This window comes from Tarenaya hassleriana, unplaced genomic scaffold (assembly GCF_000463585.1).
Source record: "Tarenaya hassleriana unplaced genomic scaffold, ASM46358v1 Cleome24, whole genome shotgun sequence".
Classification (NCBI taxonomy): domain Eukaryota; kingdom Viridiplantae; phylum Streptophyta; class Magnoliopsida; order Brassicales; family Cleomaceae; genus Tarenaya; species Tarenaya hassleriana.
This window is the reverse complement of record NW_010965696.1, coordinates 15,580-36,718: the sequence shown is the minus strand read 5'-3', so window position 1 is coordinate 36,718 and position 21,139 is coordinate 15,580. Positions and strand designations below refer to the sequence as shown.

Genomic DNA, 21,139 nt, shown 5'->3' with positions numbered 1-21,139 from the left:
CCAGAATACCATACCTAGCTCATCATCCACCTCTCCATCTCCTTTCATCCTCATAATCTTCGCGGGCCTCTCTCATTCTCTCTCCTCATCTCCCATGGCCGTCTCTCGGACCGTGAAGCCAAAATCATACGACAGCGATAGTTCATGTACTACCGCGACGCTGCACTTATTCAACTAAATTAACCAATGCTGAAAATTCCACTGAAATACAAATATTATGGTTAAATCACATATGTACTCTTACATATATATGTATATATACAACCAAACATATTCAGACATATACACATGATGCGCTACGTATTCTATTCATTGATTGACATGAAAATCAAGTCTTTTGAGTATGAAATGCACCGAAAAATGAAACGATCGAAACTACGAACGCAACAGAAACCGAAATTTAAGATGTAAACCTTTCAAATTGAGAGGGATTTGAACACGATGGACGCATGGGCTTCTCCAGTAAGAATATACCATCATCTTCTCCTTCATCCCTGTGCCCACCTTTCGGTAACGGAGACGCAAACGCAGAACGCTTGTTGTGATCGCTCCATAGATGACCGAACCTGCTGCTGCTGTTGTTCTCGCTCGTGTCGTGGAAAGCAAGAAGAGAGATAACGCAATATGAAGATACAAATATATCATGGGTCTATAATATATAGATTTTCTCTATAATAAAACATATAGTCGATTGCTACACACATATATATATATATATACATGTTGGAAGAAAAAAGTGATTTTTTTCCATCAATTGCTTTTTCCAGTGAGCTTATTCTTCCTCTTCTCGTCAAATTCCATGGCGGAGGCTTCTGCGTCGGTTCGGCTTTTTGGGTGTGTGACCACGATGAAGAAGCCATCGATGGGTTTATATAGACTATAACAAAACAAAAATACACCAAGGAAAAGTATTTAGAAAAAAATAAATAATTAATGTGGTTATTAAGGACTAATGAATACAGGTAATGGATACGACGTTGGAGTTGGGCACCATACGTTTTGGTTTATTTTTTAAATATTTTATTCATTAAATATAAGCATTTAAATTTTAAAGAAAAATTAAATTGCATTTAAATTTTAAAGAAAAATTAAATTTCTGTATATACTCCAAATATATTATTATAATATTATGTTGATTTTATTTTGTTATTTAATGAAATATGAAATTATAATTTTTAATTATAACAAAGGAAAATTGAACAAAATACCACCTAAGATATGAGATAGGGTAATGATATTTTCATTTTATTAGTGGACTAATTAATGATTTTCCCAACATTTATTTATATTTGTTTTTATTATTTAACTATAAGATTTTATCTTTTATTTATAAACCAATGAAAAGTCCCTCATTTTCCATTACGTTACCTTTAAAATATAAAGGTAGTTAACCCAAAAAAAAATGGAGATACATTTAACTCCACTCCTTTTACTATTTATTTCTTGTTTTATTACAACCATTATTGTATTATATGTAATGTATATATGCGTGTGTAGAGTAGACGTTTTTTTCCTATTCATTGATCAAATTTATGTAGCTAATAAATTATTAAATGATAAATAAAAATTAAAAATAAAATGACACATAGATGATGAGTTGGATCCTAGGTGTCCTCACCATATTCCTCCAAATCCAACTTTTATATATATAGATTCAATTTTGTTTTCTCAATTTTAATCTCACGAAATCTGTTGTCCGGGGTTTCTATATCCCCAGATACCCAAACCTAGAGAAGTTTTAAAAATTTTGTTGATTTTATTATATATCGGTAATTTTACATAAATAGATCTTATAATGATTGCAAATATATTAAAATAGGTAGGATATAGTCGCAATTTTACTCGTACACAAGTATCCGCGATGTTTGGAAAAATCTAAACCCACAATCCAAGTTCTTAACCACGGCACTCTCCAGTGGTTGTATCCCGTGTATATACGTGTTCAGGTAATCGAAAACTCGCGGGTCTCGGCTACCGTAGACGTCCGGATATTCACGCGCTAAGCGCGTGGATTTATTGGTTATAATATATATACATATGTTCCCTTGTATTGACAAAAACATCGATAATAGATGTAGTCGGGTCCTGTTTATCAAAAAAAAAAACATCGGTAATTAAAAAAAACAAAAGGTTAGGGCTTGGAAAGGTGCCTCTGTTATCGACTTTGAGCTCCAGGTCTAACCCTAACCCTAGAATTCAGCCATGTCGTCCAAGCAAGGTATGTTTCTCTCAGCTCTAAGACGGGGTCAGGAAAGATTTCCTGTATCGGTGAAAAAATCTAAACCTGGATACATCGTTCTGGTTCGAATCGTCCGGTTGATCTTATCGCTATTTGAATTCGAAGTTTTTGAAGCAATCGATTGATGTGTGCGTTGTTTCGAAATCAATCTTTTGAATTCATTGGTTGATCTTGTTTGCTCTGGGTAACTCTTTGAGCCGGACCTTACGTTTTAACTCTGGTTTGGTGTAAGACAAGAAGTTCGAGAGCTTTGCCTGATCTGCTGTTTGTGCCTGAACGAATCCATGTCTCTTTGGTTTTTGTAGGAGGAAAATTGAAACCCTTGAAGCAACCCAAGGGGGGGAAGAAAGAGTACGATGAGGTAAGATCTCTGTTTCAACTCTTTGATTAGGATTTATTGATTTTTTTTGCTGGTTTAGTCTTGTTAAATTTATGTAACTTGGAGTCTATACAACCTTATGTAGTTCGGTCGGTGAGATAATTGAAACTATTGTGAAGTATGAAACTTTAGTCCTACTTCCAATTGAAACTATGTTTGTTGTGTTGAGTCTCCTGCTGAAATTGTTGCATTGTGCACCCTGCTTGGTTTTTCTTTGGACGTTTTTATTGATCGATATGATGATGGTGATGATAATAATGATATCTGGTTTATGCAGCATGATCTAGAGAACCTCCAGAAGAAGAAGGAAGAAGAGAAGGTAAGATTTGGTTTGACTTATAATTGAAAAAAAATCGTAAGAGGAGAGAGTGGTTTAATGTTGATTACGGTGTGATGGTGATGAGAGCAGGCGCTTAAAGAGCTGAGGGCCAAGGCGCAAAAGGGTGCAATCGGAGGAGCTGGGCTTAAGAAGAGTGGAAAGAAGTAAGAATAAACCATGTTCCTCTTTCTTAGGAAAACCGCTTTATCCGCTCCCCAAGTTATGCCATCTATCTCTCGATCTATCTATATAGATTATATATCCTTTGTTGGACATGTAATACCTTACAATTTCGATCTATTGTTCTCGAAATGGGAATGAATCTGACATCGTTGAAACAAATTCAAATACTTTAGCAGTTTATGAGACTAAACTTAAGGTCAGTTGCGGGTTGTTCAGTTACTGCAATCCAAAATGTACCGTTTTAAAGTATTGTTCTTCAGTGAGAGATTGACTGAGGCAGACTTACACTTTTGCAGGTTGACTTAACATCTTATGTTGAAAAGCATCAATTCGTTTTTGATTCCGTGCTAAATGAGGAGGTCTCAAGGGGGGGGGGATATGATGCTTTCACGCATTTGTTCATGTTCTTGGTATTCATAATCCTCCTCCTCCCGCCACGAGCTGCACCACCTGAATCCATAGGTGTCTAAAGACAGAGGTCCGAACATGGCAGAAGCCGAGTCGGTGACTCTCTGTGGAAGAATTCATGGCTATGATGGTATGTTGATTCTCGATTCTTTCTAGGATTGGGCACTTAAACTAGGGGTGACCCATCCAAATACGTAATAGTTGAACCCAATAAAAGATTTTGATTTTGTAAATGTGCAAGTTGAACGGTCATTATTCTGAAGTTTTTTTAGGGTATTAATCATTCTTCTAAAATTGCTACTAATCAAATAGGCACTGACTGATAATTACAATTTGTTTTCAAAGTTTTTCGAGAGTATTAGATGACACATTCTGTTGGGTTCCATCGTCTGCAAGGAGCCAACGTTGTAACATCTATGTCGGATTTCTTCACTCTCCTGACACGTCATCCAATAACAGCCGTGCGATAGCAGACACGTGGACAAACAGAGGGCCCATTATGTGGGAGTGACATCATCACGGACGATACTGCGTCATATTGGTGCACCCTCCTTCTCACGTGCTTAACGTTGCTTCAAAACTCAACGTGCATTCCATTTTTTTCAAACATATAATATTTAAATACGCAAAATAAATAAAATAGAATAAATATAAAGTTTGACGAACACATTTATAATTTCTAAATTATTTGAATTTTGTTTTTTAAACTTTCAAAATTAAAGGAGGAACCTTCTCTTCTCTCTAATCCCTCACTACGTGTAGGGGTTTAAGGGAGCGTAAGAGAGAGAGGCAGAGAGAAACTTAGTGCTTTAATTTGAACTTGTGGAGAGAGACAGAGAGAGAGAGAGAGAGAGAGAGAGAGTAGACCGGTTGTGGCTGAAGATCCGATTAGGGTACGATTTGGAGCCCCAATTCGAGCTAGAGGAGTGGCTTGGGATCGGCATTTTGGTGGAAGAGATGAACGGGATGCAGAGATCTGGGGCGGCGGTTCACCACCACAGGCAGCTCTCCAACAACTTCCTCGATGGTGCCTCCTCCAATGGCCGATGGCTTCAGTCCACCGGTCTCCAGCACTTGCAGTCTTCGTCTGGAAATGTAATTCCTTTTTCCCTTATTTCTTTATCTGTTTCGCTCGAGATATAGTGCGATGAACTTGTTTTCGTTCTGGGTTTTTGCTGTTGGTTCTGGAGCAGGATGTTGAATTTCGTTTGCATTTGCTCAATGAGGGTTGTCGGGGCCAATTTGAAACTTTTATCTACCTAGATGTCGTTCAATTGAAAAATTTAAGATGTCTGTTATTGAAGTTCATTTGATTTTTCAAAACTAATGGTAGGATCTGAAAACAGGATTATGGATACTATGGCGGTCACCAAGCAACAAGAGGATACAGTAACGGCCAGAGGGGGTTTAATGGTGGGAATGAGTTCTATGGGGAACCCACTACCCCTCAGTATAGTTCACGGCCATCAAGCCAGAGAAAGAACACAGATGAATCTGAGTTTAGTCCAGGGCTCTTAGATCTCCATTCTTTTGATACTGAGCTTCTTCCCGAGGTGGGTGGTCTTAAAATTTCCTTTAAGAGTTACACATATACTTCCTGGTTTGATGTTATTTGAATGTTGGTATGGAATCTGTAAATTCTAGAACAGTTTTTAATCTCCAGAAGCCACATTTTTTCCCGTTGATTGAACCAATCTGGCAAGGGGAAAACGAAAGATAAAGAATAATATACCATAATGGATATATATGATCGTTTATCTGTTTACAGTGTCATGGTTTAAAAAGTAGAAGAAATTTGCTGAAATGTGCCAAAAATATCTTTGAAACATGTCTTTATGAGCAGATTCCTGTCTCTAGCCAATTAGATGGTCCCTCCATTTTCAATCCCAATCGAGGCTGTTGCTTTGATGACTCTGAAAACTACAACAGACAGCCTGGCAGGAGCAGTGGGTTGGCAGAAAATTTTGCTGTCGAGAAAGAAAGGATGAATTCTGTTGCAAAGATTAAAGTTGTTGTATGTTTTCTTCCCCTTCCTTTTCTTTCTGTACATTGTGCTCTTGTAAGAAATTGCTTGGTTTTCCTCCCTGAATGAAGTGATTTCTGTGCCCAGTAAATATGAAGGCATTATCTATATATTGTCCGTGACACAATGTCCCTTGATTGGTTGAGAGCAGGTACGTAAGAGGCCACTTAACAAAAAGGAATCAGTGAAGAATGAGGAAGACATCGTTGAAACAAATTCAAATACTTTAGCAGTTTATGAGACTAAACTTAAGGTCAGTTGCGGGTTGTTCAGTTACTGCAATCCAAAATGTACCGTTTTAAAGTATTGTTCTTCAGTGAGAGATTGACTGAGGCAGACTTACACTTTTGCAGGTTGACTTAACATCTTATGTTGAAAAGCATCAATTCGTTTTTGATTCCGTGCTAAATGAGGAGGTCTCAAATGATGAGGTGAGTCTACTGCTGAAAGGCAATTCAACTCTACGGAAAGATTTTAAATGTAAATGGTAATTATGAACCTTAACGTACATTTGTGTGATGATTGTTTCTCAGATTATATGCCACTTTCTGTAGGTTTATCATGAGACTGTTGAGCCTATAGTCCCTCTCATTTTTCAGCATACCAAAGCCACGTGCTTTGCATATGGGCAGACGGGTAGGTCTTTATCTTGAAAGCCATGAATCAACAAGGCTACTTTCTGGAAGTTCTGAATAGGAAGCCGATATCCACACCTCTAATCCTACCATCTATAAATATTTGACTTGAATTCCTATTCCCGTAACATAGTTACTTATGATTTTATATACTCAATCTTTTTGCTTCCATGTTGTCTCTACCTTCATGTTTAAGAAAGAAATTGTATGATTGTGATTATTAATCTATTGTAGACCAGAAACGAGGAACGTCACCGTGGCATTAAGTCATGTGCCCATTTTCGCTACCCAGGAAGTTGTGTTTTCAGCTAGCATGATCTGGACTTTGTTATATGCTGTAAAGATCTGGGGAGAATGATTCGTATAACACCTGAACCCTCCTTGTTTTATTTTGCTTTCCAGGTAGTGGTAAAACCTATACTATGAAACCGTTACCTCTTAAAGCTTCAAGGGACATACTAAGGTTAATGCACCACACATACAGGAACCAAGGGTTACAGTTGTTTGTCAGCTTCTTTGAGATATATGGTGGAAAGTTATTTGATCTCCTTAGCGACAGGAAGTACGTTACAAAATCTTCCATTTTGTTTTGTTATCCTCACTGCAATGCCTATATACACAGCTGAGTATCAATCTCTCCATATCTGTAGGAAGCTGTGCATGAGAGAGGATGGCAAACAGCAAGTTTGCATTGTGGGTTTGCAAGAGTACAGAGTGTCAGATACAGAGACGATTAAGGATCTTATTGAGAAAGGAAGTGCGACAAGAAGTACCGGTACAACTGGTGCAAATGAGGAATCATCTCGTTCACATGCTATACTTCAGCTTGCCATAAAAAAACCAGTAGAGGGAAGCCAGTCAAAGCCTCCTCGTCTTGTTGGCAAGCTTTCCTTTATTGATCTAGCTGGAAGTGAACGTGGTGCAGATACAACTGACAATGACAAGCAAACTAGGTAGAACTTCTGCAATCTCTCATTTGGTACCTGATAATCCAGTAATGGTGTATGCTCTCTATTCTTTACACAGAAGTTGATGCGTATCAATACTTGTTTTGGACTAGTTGATAAGTTATTGGTGTTCTTATCATATGATGCAGATTGGAAGGAGCAGAGATTAATAAGAGCTTACTTGCCTTAAAGGAGTGCATCAGAGCTCTAGATAACGATCAAAATCACATCCCTTTTAGAGGCAGCAAGTTAACTGAGGTTCTTAGGGACTCGTTCATGGGAAATTCACGCACTGTCATGATATCTTGCATATCTCCGAGCTCTGGATCGTGTGAGCACACCCTTAACACCTTGAGATACGCTGACAGGTTTGTTAACCATTATAGTTGTTTCTCTATTTCTCATAAAGTTCGAGTAATCTGTAAAAACTGCATCGCAGGGTGAAGAGTCTCTCGAAAGGAAATAACTCGAAGAAGGACGTATCTTCTTCAACCATAAACCTAAGGGAGTCAACAAACGTCCCCCTGGATTTGGCACTTCCTACCCCATCTAACTTTGACGATGATGTGAATGACACATGGGCTGATGAAAATGACGATTTTGATGCATCGGATTACGAGCAAGAGAAACAAATGTTTAAGAAAAACGGGAAGCTGGATCCATACTATAACGGTCCGACACAGGACAGAATGCAGAAACCTAACATTCAGATGAAGTTCAGGGACATGCCAAAACCTGATATGAAGAAGACCCCCGACGATGATCTAAATGCACTTCTGCAGGTGATAGTCAATACAAGTGTCTTCCTTCAATATCTATACTGAGAACTATATGCCCATGAAACCTGCCTCGTGCGCTTCCGCAGGAAGAAGAAGAGCTTGTGAATGCACACCGTAAACAAGTCGAAGAGACCATGAATATAGTGAAGGAGGTAATGATAAGTCTCTTCTTGTCAACCTTTTGTCGGTATATATATAATTTGAATGACATTTGCAGGAGATGAACTTGCTGGTTGAGGCAGACCAACCAGGGAACCAGCTGGATGGCTACGTTTCGAGACTGAACGCCATTCTCTCTCAGAAGGCGGCTGGTATTCTCCAACTACAGAACCGTCTCTCCCATTTCCAGAAACGCCTCAGGGAGCACAATGTGCTGGTCTCTACTGCTAACTAATGGTGTCCGAAATCCCTGGTTCGGCTGTCTCGAGAAAAAAGGGTTTAGGTTTGGATGGTTTGGCTACTGGTTGGAGTGACCTCTCACCGGTCTTTCCTATCCATTGATCTGTTTTCCCCTTGTGAGAACCTACAGAAAAGTATCAAAGAAGGGGAATTTCTTATGTAAAGGTATGCTATGGCTCTGCATTTCTGATTTCTTATGAAGAACAGTGTGATATACTTCTGTGTACTTGATCGTGTTTATGAGTGAGCTGTGTCAGAGTCTTCAATGGCATCTTTTTTTTTTGATAACACTGGGGAACCCTATCCTACAACCCTTCGGACCGGATTTTCATCGCGGATCTGAAAAAACCCCAAGCCCACGCACACGTAGGAAGTGAGACGATGAGGGATCGAACCCCCCACCTCGTGGGCGCCTCCTCATGCTTCCAACCACGTGACCTGGGGTTTTCCCATCTTCAATGGCATCGTATACCATGCTTTCTGGTGTTTTGTCTCAAAATTGATCGCAATCGGATACAAATACCATCAGAAACTATCAGATTTCTGATTAAATGCATCGATTCTGGATTCCAAATTTCATTTTTTTTATGTAAATGCATAAAAATTATCATCTTTGCTTCTCTGACGAGAATAGTAACGAAGTGCCTCACTCCACGTTGAGGGCATTCTCTATATCCGTATCGTATTATCAACTTTTTAATTGGATTTGTTTTTGACAAATTTATGAATTTTGATGTGATTTTTTCATAAATAAAATATTCATTTTATAAAAAAGGGAAAAATGATATTAAATTAGTCATGATCTTTTCGTATCCGTATTTTTTAATTTTAAAATTTTCAAATATCTATACAAATTATTAAAATTAATTTATTATCCTTAAAAAAAAATTATTTCCATTCTCTCTGTTAGATTAGTATATAAGCACAGTATAGATTTTCCACGTGCTATGGTGGGCTATGTTATTCGGCCCATGCGACTCTTTTCAAGTTTCAACCCTAGAAACGAAACCCTACCTTCTCTCACATACTGAGATTCAGCTTCTTCATTTAAACGCCGGAATCTAGGGTTTTTTCTTTCTTGCGTCGGCTGCAATGGTTGGTGATCTCTCCTTCTCTTCCTCGATCTTAGCTTCTTTGGATCGATTGAATTTCTCATCTGAATTTCAATGTCTGTGACGCGGGGAATTGGGGATGTCAGGGTAAAGGAACGGGAAGCTTTGGAAAGAGGAGGAACAAGACTCACACTCTCTGTGTGAGGTGTGGACGCCGCAGCTTTCACATTCAGAAGAGCCGCTGCTCTGCTTGCGCCTTCCCCGCCGCTCGCAAGAGGACGTGTACGTCTCTCTCTCTCTCTCTCTCTATCTCTCTGTCTCTGTCTCTGTCCATGTGCGTGTCTGTGTATGAAAATCCTGGTTCAGTTGCTAAATGACATCTGTGTAGTGATTTGGTCGATTCTCTCTCAGATGTGCTTTTCCTTGGGGAGAAATGAAGCAATCTCATTGATTGCGCTTGTGTTTATTAGTTTAAGCTCGATTGCACGACCTAAGTCTCATCTCTTCAGAGATCCGGCCAAAGTTGGAGTTTTTCCGACAATTATCTTCTAGCTTCTATTGCAGTAATGTCACTTAGTGTGTAAAGTTATGTGCAGTAAGATATATGGGTATGGTTTTTTTTTCTGCAGACAACTGGAGTGTGAAGGCCATCAGGAGGAAGACGACTGGCACAGGAAGAATGAGGTATCTCCGCCATGTTCCTCGCAGGTTCAAGACCGGTTTCAGAGAAGGTACTTCGATTGTTACATGATGATAATCTTGTCAAGTTTTCTCCTCGTTACACAAGGGCTTATGCTCCTCTTACATTTGTATTGTTCTTAGGCACTGAAGCCAAGCCAAGGAACAAGTCAGCAACCTCATCGGCCTAAGCCATTGAAGTATCTTTTTATGTTTTTTTTGTCCACTTCAAAGCTTTTGGACATGGATGGAATTACTACTACCTTTAGAAGGCCTTCTGTACGTTTGTGTTTTGCCAAAAAAACAAAGATTTCTTCTCCTGTCGGGTTCATCCCATGTGGCTTAATCACCTGCAGATTGGAAATTTGGCATCTTCAGGTAAAGTCAATAGAAATCTTTCTACAGGGATCTGTCATAAGTTGCCCGGTTTATGAATTTGAGATTATTTGCTTCAAGTCTTGATACATGTTCTTAGTTTTAATGTAAATATGTTGTGGTAGATGTAGGTCTGGACCGAGTCGTACCAATTCGTTTTACACCCTTACTCTTAATTAGGGATGTCAAAACGAGCCGAGTTCACGAGCCAGCTCGCGATTGGCTCCTTTTTTTACCGAGTCGAGCCAAGAATATCTGAACCCAAATAAAAATGGGCTGAGTGAGCTAGCTCGCCACGAGCTGAACCCAAACGAGCTAGTTCGATTGGCTTGCGAGCTGGCTCGGGAGTTGGAGTGAAAAAAAAAAAATTTTTACGTTGAAACTTGAAAGTGTTGATATTGTTTGGTATGATATTTTGATTTGGAAATAATTTTTTTATACATGGATTAAGATCTGAAGATGGTTTTTTGTACATGAATTAGGATCTGATTGTATATGGATGGATTAGGATCCGAAAATAATTTGATGTATTGTTATATTGTTTTTATATTGATGTATCATTTGGATATGTTTTTGTATAATTTGATATGGTTTTTTAGGTATTAAAAAAATATAAGTCGCTCGTGAGCTAAGCGACTTGGACTGAGTCAGGAATTTTCTTATCCAAATAAAAACGGGTTTAACAAACTGAGCTGAAAATGAGCTGGCTCGAAATGCGGTTGTCCGATCGGATCCGATTCGACTCGTTTGACATCCCTAGTCTTAATCACTACTCTCTTAAAAAGTTTAGTTTAAAAAAAAACGAAATGGATTCCAAACCGCAAAATCCCAAACTTTTAATTTGTCAATTTTTACAGATTTTGCATTTTTTTTTCTAACCTCGTTTAGTATTTACTAAAACAATTCAAAGTTTCGAGGGAAGGACCGGATTGTTTTGTTGTTTGAAATGTTGAAGCTATTTAATATTTTATCAACTAATTTTCTTGATTTTATAAGTTGAATGGAATTATGTAAGGAAAAAATAAATTACGCTATTGTAATTTTCTGACATGTTGAATATTCTTTACACGTTTCGAACGTACAAAACGTTATATTTCAATATATAATCTAGAGTCTTTCATTGCGTGCTTAACTGCTTATCCTTCACTAAATCCATTATTAATTGGGTTCAATGGTAATATCGAAAATGTTGACAATCTTAATCGATTCAATCGGTTCTAGAGCCGTGCAACTCCATCAAATTGGATGACAAGGATTACACGCATAAATTGAGAAAATAGTTTTTGATATAAAAAAATTTAACATTATTTCTAACAGTTATCATTTATCTCAACTAAAATTATTTTTTTAAAAAAAAGGACCAAGGAGAAAACGATTTAAACGGCTTTCACAAGTATAGTTTTTAAAAAAATAACTTTCTGATTTATATATATATATATACATATATATGTTCTGTATCTCGTTAGCAAAAGCAGAGTGGAGATGGAAAAGGGAGATAAAGCCATCCGAACAGCGAGGAAGTATCTACGAGACGCAGCACAAGGAAGAGGAGCGAGCCACGTAGAGAGCATCTTCCTGCATGGCCTGGAACTCGTCCATGTCGGACGAGGAATCGTTCTCTGTCACCTCCGCATCACTGACCGCGTCTTGGTAAAAGAACAAATTTTATTTTCTTTTTTGAATTTTCACAATCTTTTTTCTTTTATTCGATATTCATCATATATATATATGTGTTTGTGTGGTTGTCAGGACGGAGAGGGAAACTGGAGTGTCGGAGCAATCGCGGCGATGATAGACACGATCGGTCCCGTCACTACGTTCACCTACGACGACGGCAGACCCCACGCCACCGTTGATTGCAACTCTTCCTTCCTTTCGACGGCCAAGATTCATGTTTGACTTCCTTCTCTTCTCCTCCTCTCTCTCTCTCTCTCTCTCTATATATATATATATATATATATATACACTCGCTCATATTTCGGATCGTATTTTTTAATTCTATGGGTACGTAGATGTCGAAAACGTAGATATCGAACCTATTCGTTACATCTCAATTTTATGATGTGCGATTATTAATGGAATTAGGAACGGGTTTTAGAAAAAAGTCTTTGACAAAAATAAAAATGATTGGGGACCTTGGGCGTGATTGGGGGATAATACAATATTTTATCTCATTTTTTTTTAATTTTCGGTAGAAATAAAGCACTTTAATAAAAGTTTGATTTGGAGTACTATCTTATCACATTTTTATAATTTTAATATCGTATTCTTTTTTTTTATAAAATCGTTGTTCTTTTATTTTATGAGCAAAATTGGGGGAAAAGAACTAAGATTCTATATAAAGGTCATGTCTATTTATTATCACAACTTTTGGTTTAGTTTGTTGATTTATTCGAATATGGTGAATATTTTTTAGTAACGGTGACATTATTCAACACTTTATTAATTATTTTTTAAAAAACATAAAAAAAAATGGGAAACTCTAAAACGCAGGAAGAAGTAGAGATAGAAGGGAAAGTGGTAGGGAGGAATGGAGAATTGAAATCAGCCAAAGTCGAAATTCGAAGAAGAGGCAATGGGGATTTGATGGCTACGGGGAGACTTTGGATGGCTCCCTTAAACATCAACCTCACAAGCAAAGCTTCTGAGTTTCTCAGCAAGCTTTGATCTTTATATTTACCCATTTCATATCTCTATTATCGATATATACATATATATATATATACACACGTAACCTTATGAACATGAACTATATTTACAGAAGATACTGCTTCCAAATATGTGTTTGCAAATTCGACGAGCCCTCGTTATAATCAATGGATCTTGATTGGAACAAGAATCGTTGTGGCCGCCCGTGCTATCGTCTTGTTTATACCCTTATCGGTTTCCATTGAATTGCAAGTTTGGTAATTTTTAGGAGTTTTTCCCTAGCAATTTTCGAAAGGTTACAAACAAGAAAATGGTTAAGTCAAGTGGATTGGTTTGGTGGTTGGGTAGCACGAAGTGCTTCCAATCAGCCCATGTTCAAAACCCATTAGACCAAAATATTAAAAAAAAAAAACAAGAAAATGGTCGATATTGATCACGTGATGTCTATCTTTTTTTTTCGTACGATGCAATCGTTGTCTAATCTTCACGATTGTAAAGTCTCTTTCTCTCGTATTCCTCGGAAAAAATCATGCTTTTATATACGGATGTTATTTGATCCATATATATATACGTTTCTCTCCATAAAGCCCACATGCGTTTGTCTTCGACAGATGGATGCTATACTCGAGATCGAGATCTATACATATATATATATATATATATATATAGAGAGAGAGAGAGAGAGAGGGAGGGAGAGATGGAGAAGACAGCAGTGGAGAAAGCGGTGTCGGCATTGGAGGATGTAAGCAAAGGTTTGGGAGGTTACGAGATGTATTCCATAAATCTTGAGGGCATCGAAGTCGTCCATGCAGAGACTGGTCTCCTACGTTGTCTTTTAGCCGTCCCCATCTCTACCTGCGTTTGTCTCCCTCTGTTCTTTTTTTTTTTTTTGCTTCGTTTATGAGATTGAATAATATGGTCAATTTGTAATGAAATTTTTGTAACCAAAGAATCTAAATCTGATTTTTGTATATTGTTTCGTAATGGGCCGAATCAAGGATGGGGATGGGAAATGGCATGTAGGAGCCATGACGACAGCCATGGAAGTAGTTGGCTCCGTTGCAGTGCTCACGCTTGGTTCACAGTATTGCAAAACCTTGGAACTTACCATTTCTTACTACTCCTCGGCTAAATCCCAGGTCCAAACCTGAGTTTATCGATCGATCACATGATCTAAAAATCGATTGGATTTAAATTATTTCACTATAATCCGTTAGAACAACCGAGTTTTTGTTATAAAAATAAAACGTACATATAGGAGATGTGGTCATATCTATCATTTACTAGAGCAATTACGGCCTATAGATACGATGAGAACATTTTTTTTATCATCCTAACAACAAACTCGTAATCATAAAACCCGTGATTGAATACGTAAATCTCGTATTTTTCGTTCTTTGCTTAAATTTCTTGTTGACAATGTGAATATACTTTGATGGCAGGAAAGAGTTGAGATCGAAGCAAAGATTGTCGGGACAAACGGAAATCTAAGATCGGTTGAGGTTAAGACGACGAGACATGGGACTCATGAACTCATTGCTTTGGCTAAATTATGGTCTCTACCCGCCGGTCTTGTTCCTTCACCAAGCAAGCTTTAGGACTTGTCACCATTTCCTCTTGTGTTACTATCAAATGAAGGATATATATGTAACATCATTTATTCAGTTCACATTGAAAAAGAAATTATATGGGTCTAACCAGTTGTATACTATAAAAACTGTATAAAAACATGAACCGTGTATCAAGTTTATGAATATTCCCACATGAAATTTCGGAACTAGTCTTGTTTAAACTACCCATAATGGGGTACGTTTAGGTTAGGTATTCGAGATTTTGAATTATCTGAATCTAATAGAACAAAACACTCGTCATCAACTCACAGTTCAGTCCAATCCCTAAGACCCGGGCTTCGAAATTTGAGCGTAAACCATCTGCGTATAGCCATTGAAAACCGACACATCGAGCCTACCTAAACCAAGCCGTTGGAATAAACGATATCGACCATCTTCTACGATAGGAGGAGTGACACGAGCCGGGTCGTACCGGGATTGATGGGTCAAGGAAGGTCCAGCCACGGGGGGCAACTCCCAGTACACATCGAGAATCGATTCAGCGAACCTGCTGTTCTGGAAGTGTTGTCCGTGCGAGATGGGTGTGTTGCTATGGTTGAAGTTGTCCCTCATTTCTCCCCTGACTCCCCACCATGCTTCCCCTGTTCCACATAGCTCCTTTATGTCTACCGCTTTTTCCCAGAATTTCTTCCTCTTCGCTCTGATTCTGGCTTCATCGCTGTCTTTGAAGCAGCTGTGGCCACCTCCTGTACCATAAAAGAATAAGTTCAAGCCATGTTTCAAACATTTGAAGATACTAAGAAATTGAACCCACCTCACCTCTTATGTATGACTGGTCACATATCTGTCTCAGCGAATAGTGATCCCCTGTTCCAGTATCATAGTTATCCTCAAAAACCAGATGTCTGAAACCTGCCTTCAGTGCCTGCTTCAATCTGTTCTCCATTGTATATGCAGAAGAAAATAGGATAAGAAGGCTCTCTTTATATCATACAAGTCTCGAGTGACAACAATCTGAGATTACCTTTTCAGTTCATTCTGATGATCATCGAAAAACACGAGAACCCGACTGATGTCCGTTACCCCATGTTTTTTCAACACGTTTTTCCAGGCAACACTTCCGAAATCAACGAAATCCTTTCCTGCAAAGTATGTGCAGTTTCCATCCACATAAGCAGGCCCCTTTCTCAGGTACTTCTCGGGGTGCCTGGGTGAGAGTGAAATAATTGGTGTATCTGGCATGGCTTGCCGCAGAACCCAAGTTGAATGTCCCTTGAAAGCACCACTCTCAATCATCAAATCTGGTTTCAGCCATCTGGCCATGAACCAAAGACCGAAGCTGTGGTCGAAACCCATCCCATACATGTTGTTCTGTATCGGCCGCGTTTCATATATCGGCACAAACTCTTCTAGACCCTTCAGTAAATCCTTTGATGTCCACTCAACTTCTTTTCCATGTTTCGATCTGCCTTTTGCCAAGGAAAACAATTAAATAGGTCCATATACTATAAACATTACATTCAGGCATACCGTCCAAAAACCAAAAAAGACCCAGAAATCTCCCTGAAAATTGATAAACCAAGAAGAACGAAAAACAGAAATCTTGCAAACGAAATCCAAAAGCAAAGCACTACATGTACTGCAAACAATAGGCTCAAAAGTCCAAATCAACTTCCTTCTGAGTTCTGACTGGCGACTATGTAAAATATGCGTCCATCTTCTCTCCTAATTTCAGTAAGAAAGCAACAGTGAAAAAATGCTGATCCGTTCAAGCTCGACATTGCAACCACCACTGTCCAAAGATTGACAACAAATAGCCAACTACTTGAAGGGCGCAGTGCAATAGGATACTACAACACCAAATATAATTCACATTCTTTCTAACTGTTGATTCGTCATCCAGCACAGTGGGCATATCAACTCATCTGAAGGAATTACAGAGGGCATAATTACGCATAATCGTGACGAATTCAACAAGATAAAGATTAATAGCACAAGGTTGCATTGGCAATGTGACTTGAAACTCGAAAAGATTCGGAAAATTCCCAGATCAAGTGTAGTTCACATCATGAGCATTTACGAACAAATCATACCCAGAAGGAATCACTACGTCACTACAAGATTTCATTCGACAAATACCGCGCACAAACCCACGCAAGAGATCGAAGACAAAATGGATCAAAAGCTCAACGATAGAGATATAAGATGCTTACACCAAGGAACACCTAGGGCTCCGAAGTCCGATTCGAGCCCGTCAATACCTAAGAACCCGACCCGAGCGACCGGATCGAAGCGGGAGATGCAGACGAAGCTGTGAGAATGGAAGGCCAAGGAGGTGAGGCAGAGAAGGATGAAGAGGAGGAGGCAGAGGATAAGGCAAGGCCACCATTGATGGCCGATCCGAGAGAGGAGATTGGAGGCGAGGAGATAGATGTGGGGGCGCTTAATCTTGGACTCGTCGGCGGAGACGTCCGCGTCAATGGTGGAGTCACCGGAGGTGGTGGCATCGGCGTCAGAGTGCGGCGGAGGAAAGCGACGGGAGGAAAGGGGGCGATCGATCATCGTGGTTGGGGTCTTCGGGGACTGCGAGTGCCAGAGTGACTCGAGTAGTGTTGTTCATCCCTCCAATTTTTATTTTCACCTAATCTTTTTTATTATTACATTAATCTCTCTCTCTCGTTATTTGCATTTTGTTTTCTCTCCAAATTCAATTTTGTCAGTAACGATTTTTTAATAAGTTCCAAATACAATTCCGTATAAAAGATAATTAATTACATTTAAACCTCTATTTTACTAATATAAAACAAACCCTAAAGTTTGAATCATATTAATAGCCATAACGTATTTAATAAAACTAAAACAACCATTACGTTTTGAAAAACTAAATATATCAATTATTTAGAAATTTTCAAATGACACCAACTTTTCAAAATATTTTAAATTCATGACACTGTTGTTAAAATTTGACGAGATTTAATGATGGAGCGCTGATTTGATATTTGTTATCACGTCATATTGACGCATTATTAAAAAACAAATATATATAACCAAACCCTTCATCCATACATATACATAGATACTTTAATCTCTTAATTTTTTTTATGAAATATTTACAAAAACTTAAAAATTTGTGATAATTTCGAAAACAGAAAATAAGCAGAGTGCATTGAAATGTATTCGTATTCATACATAATACATACCTGAAGCAAAAGATGTACATTGCGACCTTTATTCATTTCCTCAAGTTAAAGAATACAATGGCAAAGAGAAAATCCCATCTCCTAAAGCATCCCTAGATTTCACTCCGGAACCGGTTTATATATAATTTTTCTTAAACCGAATCAAACCAAAACCAAAACCCGAAATATCCATTCTTAATATTACAAAATCCGGCTGCTTTCACAACATACCCGGAAATGTTCATCAGTGAAAGCACAACATGATGAATCTCGGCTCGAGGCTGGCTTTCAGGTGGCCGAATGCGATGATTCCTTGAGTCGTTCCGATGCCCATTTTCCTAACCTAGAAAACCCGTATTCTAGGGAAGCATCGGAAATCTTTTCCAACATTTGTAAGGTTGGATCGAAAGGCATCACCCTAAGAAAATCCTCAAGCTCATCCATGCATCCATACTTACAGTAGAGCTCGACCATGTAATGGTAATGCTCCACCTGAGGTATTACATGATATCTAGAGCTCATTGAATTGAAATAGTGTCGGCCCATTTCTACATGGCCCTCGTGTATGCATGCTCGCAATATACCTTGAATGGTGACATTGTCTGGTTTGATTCCTTCATCTTCCATCATCATGATCAACTCAACCACCTCTCTGCTTCTGCCATTATGAATACATCCAAGGATCATAGTATTCCATAGAACCAAATCCCGGAAATTTGCCTCTTTGAATACCCGGAGGGCATAGTCGAGGCATCGGCATTTGGAGTACATGTCAACCATAGCCCCGGCTACCACAGTGTCTATATCGTATCCGTTCCTAATCAAGAACCCGTGTATTCCTTTACCTAGTTTCGGAGTTGAAATGTTTGCACACCCGGCTAGGAGTGTTGCGAATGTAAACTTGCTTGGTTTTGCCTCCATTAGCATCCCTTCAAAGAAAGATATGGCTTGCTCACTCCGACCAAGTCGAGCATAGCTAGTCAATAGAGCATTCCAGGAAATCTCGTCCCTTGATCCGCTCATTTGGTGGAACCATATGTTGGCACTTGGCAAGGCTCCACAACTCCCGTACATATTGAGAAGAGCATTGCCTACGAATATATTGGAATCATAACCACGTCGGTAGATAAAACCATGTAGCTGTTTCCCCATTTCAACATCTGAAAGACCTGAACAGACGTTTACAACAAGCCCGACTGTGACATCATCACCAATGTTGTCAGTTTCTTTCCGCATCAAATAGAGAAAATCAAGTGCCTCGTCCCATTCACCAGCACGCACATATCCACCGAGCATTGCGTTCCATGAGACTACATTCCGGTCGGGCATTTCATCAAAGAGCTGCCTTGCCTCTCGAATTTTGCCACTCATTGCATACCCTGACATCAAACAAGTCCAAGATATCAAATCTTTCGATTGAGTCTGGTCAAATACCCTACGAGCACACTCCAATTTTCCACATTTCGCATACATATCAAACAAAGAGGTAGAAACAATCCCGTCTGCTTCAAAATTGATTTTGATAGCAAGAGTGTGGATCTCTGTTCCGACATCAAGGGCCAAGGATCTCGAACAAGCTACAATTGCATTAGAAACCGTGTGATTCAAAGGTCTGACATTCAATTTTAACATTTCGAAGAAGATTCTCAACGCCTCCTTGGGAGAACCTATCTCGAGATACCGCCGTACAATCACATTCCATGAAACATCACTTGGACTTTTAATCTCATCGAAAACTCTTCTTGCATCACCAATAACTTTGCACTTCCCATAAATATCAACAATTGCAGTTTTCAAAATCACATTCTCGGAAAATCCATTCTTTATAACAGCCCCATGTAGCTGCATCAAGACACCCAGATCCAAAATCAAACCGCATGATCTCAAAACACTTGCAAAAGTATTCTCCTTTCCCCGAATACCTTCTCTATTCATCCTGCGAAACATACGAAACACCTCATCCGAAACTCCATTTTGCGCACAAGCAGTAATCACAGCGTTCCAAGACCCACCATCTCGTTCAGGCATTTGCTCAAACAGTTCTCGGGCATCATCCACGTTCCCACACTTCCCATAAGTCTCTATGGCTCTGTTCAAGAGGAAAACCGGAGGAAACGGAGAGAAAGTCACCAAGTGCGACTCCACCTTACGAGCTTCAACAATAGCGGTTTTTTCAGAACAGAGACGGAAAAGACGCTCGTAGAGCGAGTACTCTACAGGTTCGAGAGAGGCGAAGAGGACCGAGACGGCTTTCGAGAGACGATCGGATTGAAGATGGGCAAGGATTTGGTGGGTCACGGACTGGGCAGGTCTGGGTCGGGTCTCGATCAGGGGCTTGTGGGTTAAGTTGCGTCGAAGAAAGCCATTTTTTTCCCGGTGGGTGTTTCCGAAAGAAACAAAGAACTTAGTGAAGCTCCATATCATCGTGTTCCAGGGGCCAACATTTCTTCAGGGCATTTCGCCAAACACAATCAGGGCGCGGCCATAAACACCATCATTGAGCAAACCCTTCAAACAGACATTCTACGATACGGTGCTCTGGTCGGGAATATCGTCAAACACTTCCAAAGCATGCATCGACCCGGATTTCAGGTTATCCTTCAGACCGAGACTGCCCAGAAAAGTACTGTGGATTAGTCCACCAACAGTGCATGAACGCTTCCTGCCAAAGTCGCACGCTTGAATTGAGAGGTGATGATGTACGTGTTGCCAAAGTGAAGCATGGAACGTCATGAGTCATGACAACATCAATGGGGAAATATGAAAACGCTGTCGTTTATAGGTTTCGATACAGAAGCAGAGCTTGTAAGAGAAAGGCCCATTTCGGCCCCAAATATTTCATAGGCCCATGGGCCTATCATTCTTTTTCCTTCGGAAAATGTATTCCATTTTTTACATTAATTTCGGATGGATGAAGTTTGGAAATTTGGAATAGAGTGCTCTTTTGGTAAACTGATTTGATTTTTGTTGATCCATATAGAAAAACGTATTGAAAGCTAGTAACTAAATAATTAATCTTAAATGTAGCTTTATATATATATATATATGGTTCGACACCGAATCTCATTGAATATTTATCCGGTACATATTATATTTCTTGGATCCTATGATATTTTCAAAGAATTAAACTTCCAGCGGAGATCGAGGGTTTCATCTGTTTTTGCAAATGACTAAAGATAATGATACAGTAATATATTGGCCAAATTTCGTTAAATCACATTTATAAGTCCACGTCAACTAAAGAATTCAATGAAAATGTTACCTATTCGTTTTCACCGTGAGGTATATATGGCCATTTTAGTATGGAAAACGTTTTTTTTTGTT

The 21,139-nt window shown here is 39.0% G+C and overlaps 5 protein-coding genes and 1 long non-coding RNA gene across 7 annotated transcripts; 4 read left to right on the top strand and 2 right to left on the bottom strand.

Annotated features, from left to right (window-relative positions):
- Positions 1-2,059: 2,059 nt before the first annotated feature.
- LOC104815526 lies at positions 2,060-3,262 on the top strand. The gene is made up of 4 exons (XR_772094.1): positions 2,060-2,218; positions 2,545-2,600; positions 2,896-2,937; positions 3,028-3,262. It is a non-coding gene; the product is annotated as an uncharacterized LOC104815526 (long non-coding RNA).
- A 997-nt stretch (positions 3,263-4,259) lies between these two features.
- Positions 4,260-8,577, top strand: LOC104815525 (kinesin-like protein KIN-13B). The gene is made up of 12 exons (XM_010543942.2): positions 4,260-4,623; positions 4,875-5,081; positions 5,372-5,542; positions 5,703-5,804; positions 5,905-5,982; positions 6,106-6,187; positions 6,589-6,748; positions 6,837-7,139; positions 7,283-7,501; positions 7,573-7,915; positions 7,999-8,064; positions 8,130-8,577. The coding sequence occupies exons 1-12, from the start codon at positions 4,486-4,488 to the stop codon at positions 8,304-8,306; spliced, it is 2,046 nt and encodes a 681-aa protein (XP_010542244.1). The 5' UTR covers positions 4,260-4,485; the 3' UTR covers positions 8,307-8,577.
- Positions 8,578-9,296: 719 nt separating this feature from the next.
- Positions 9,297-10,476, top strand: LOC104815524 (60S ribosomal protein L37-3-like). Its single transcript, XM_010543941.2, has 4 exons — positions 9,297-9,406; positions 9,510-9,645; positions 9,993-10,094; positions 10,186-10,476. Exons 1-4 carry the CDS (start codon positions 9,404-9,406, stop codon positions 10,230-10,232), a joined length of 288 nt encoding a protein of 95 aa, XP_010542243.1. The 5' UTR covers positions 9,297-9,403; the 3' UTR covers positions 10,233-10,476.
- A 1,322-nt stretch (positions 10,477-11,798) lies between these two features.
- LOC104815522 (acyl-coenzyme A thioesterase 13-like) lies at positions 11,799-14,689 on the top strand. Of its 2 annotated transcripts, XM_010543939.2 has the most exons (5): positions 11,799-12,066; positions 12,166-12,309; positions 13,677-13,924; positions 14,064-14,204; positions 14,508-14,689. In XM_010543939.2, the coding sequence occupies exons 3-5, from the start codon at positions 13,763-13,765 to the stop codon at positions 14,661-14,663; spliced, it is 459 nt and encodes a 152-aa protein (XP_010542241.1). In that variant the 5' UTR covers positions 11,799-12,066; positions 12,166-12,309; positions 13,677-13,762; the 3' UTR covers positions 14,664-14,689. The 2 variants fall into 2 exon arrangements, with proteins under 2 accessions (XP_010542241.1, XP_010542240.1); XM_010543938.2 differs by lacking the exons at positions 13,677-13,924; positions 14,064-14,204; positions 14,508-14,689 and adding an exon at positions 12,910-13,179 and having other exon boundaries at positions 11,859-12,066.
- A 77-nt stretch (positions 14,690-14,766) lies between these two features.
- Positions 14,767-17,247, bottom strand: LOC104815523. The gene is made up of 4 exons (XM_010543940.1): positions 16,850-17,247; positions 15,661-16,105; positions 15,456-15,571; positions 14,767-15,382 (listed from the first exon to the last, which is right to left on the bottom strand). The coding sequence occupies exons 1-4, from the start codon at positions 17,196-17,198 to the stop codon at positions 14,961-14,963; spliced, it is 1,332 nt and encodes a 443-aa protein (XP_010542242.1). The 5' UTR covers positions 17,199-17,247; the 3' UTR covers positions 14,767-14,960.
- Positions 17,248-17,840: 593 nt separating this feature from the next.
- On the bottom strand, positions 17,841-20,537 carry LOC104816053 (pentatricopeptide repeat-containing protein At3g26540-like). The gene is given in 2 exon segments (XM_010544723.2): positions 17,841-18,130; positions 18,132-20,537. Coding segments are annotated over 2 exon segments (2,271 nt in total). The 5' UTR covers positions 20,240-20,537; the 3' UTR covers positions 17,841-17,967.
- Positions 20,538-21,139: the final 602 nt, after the last annotated feature.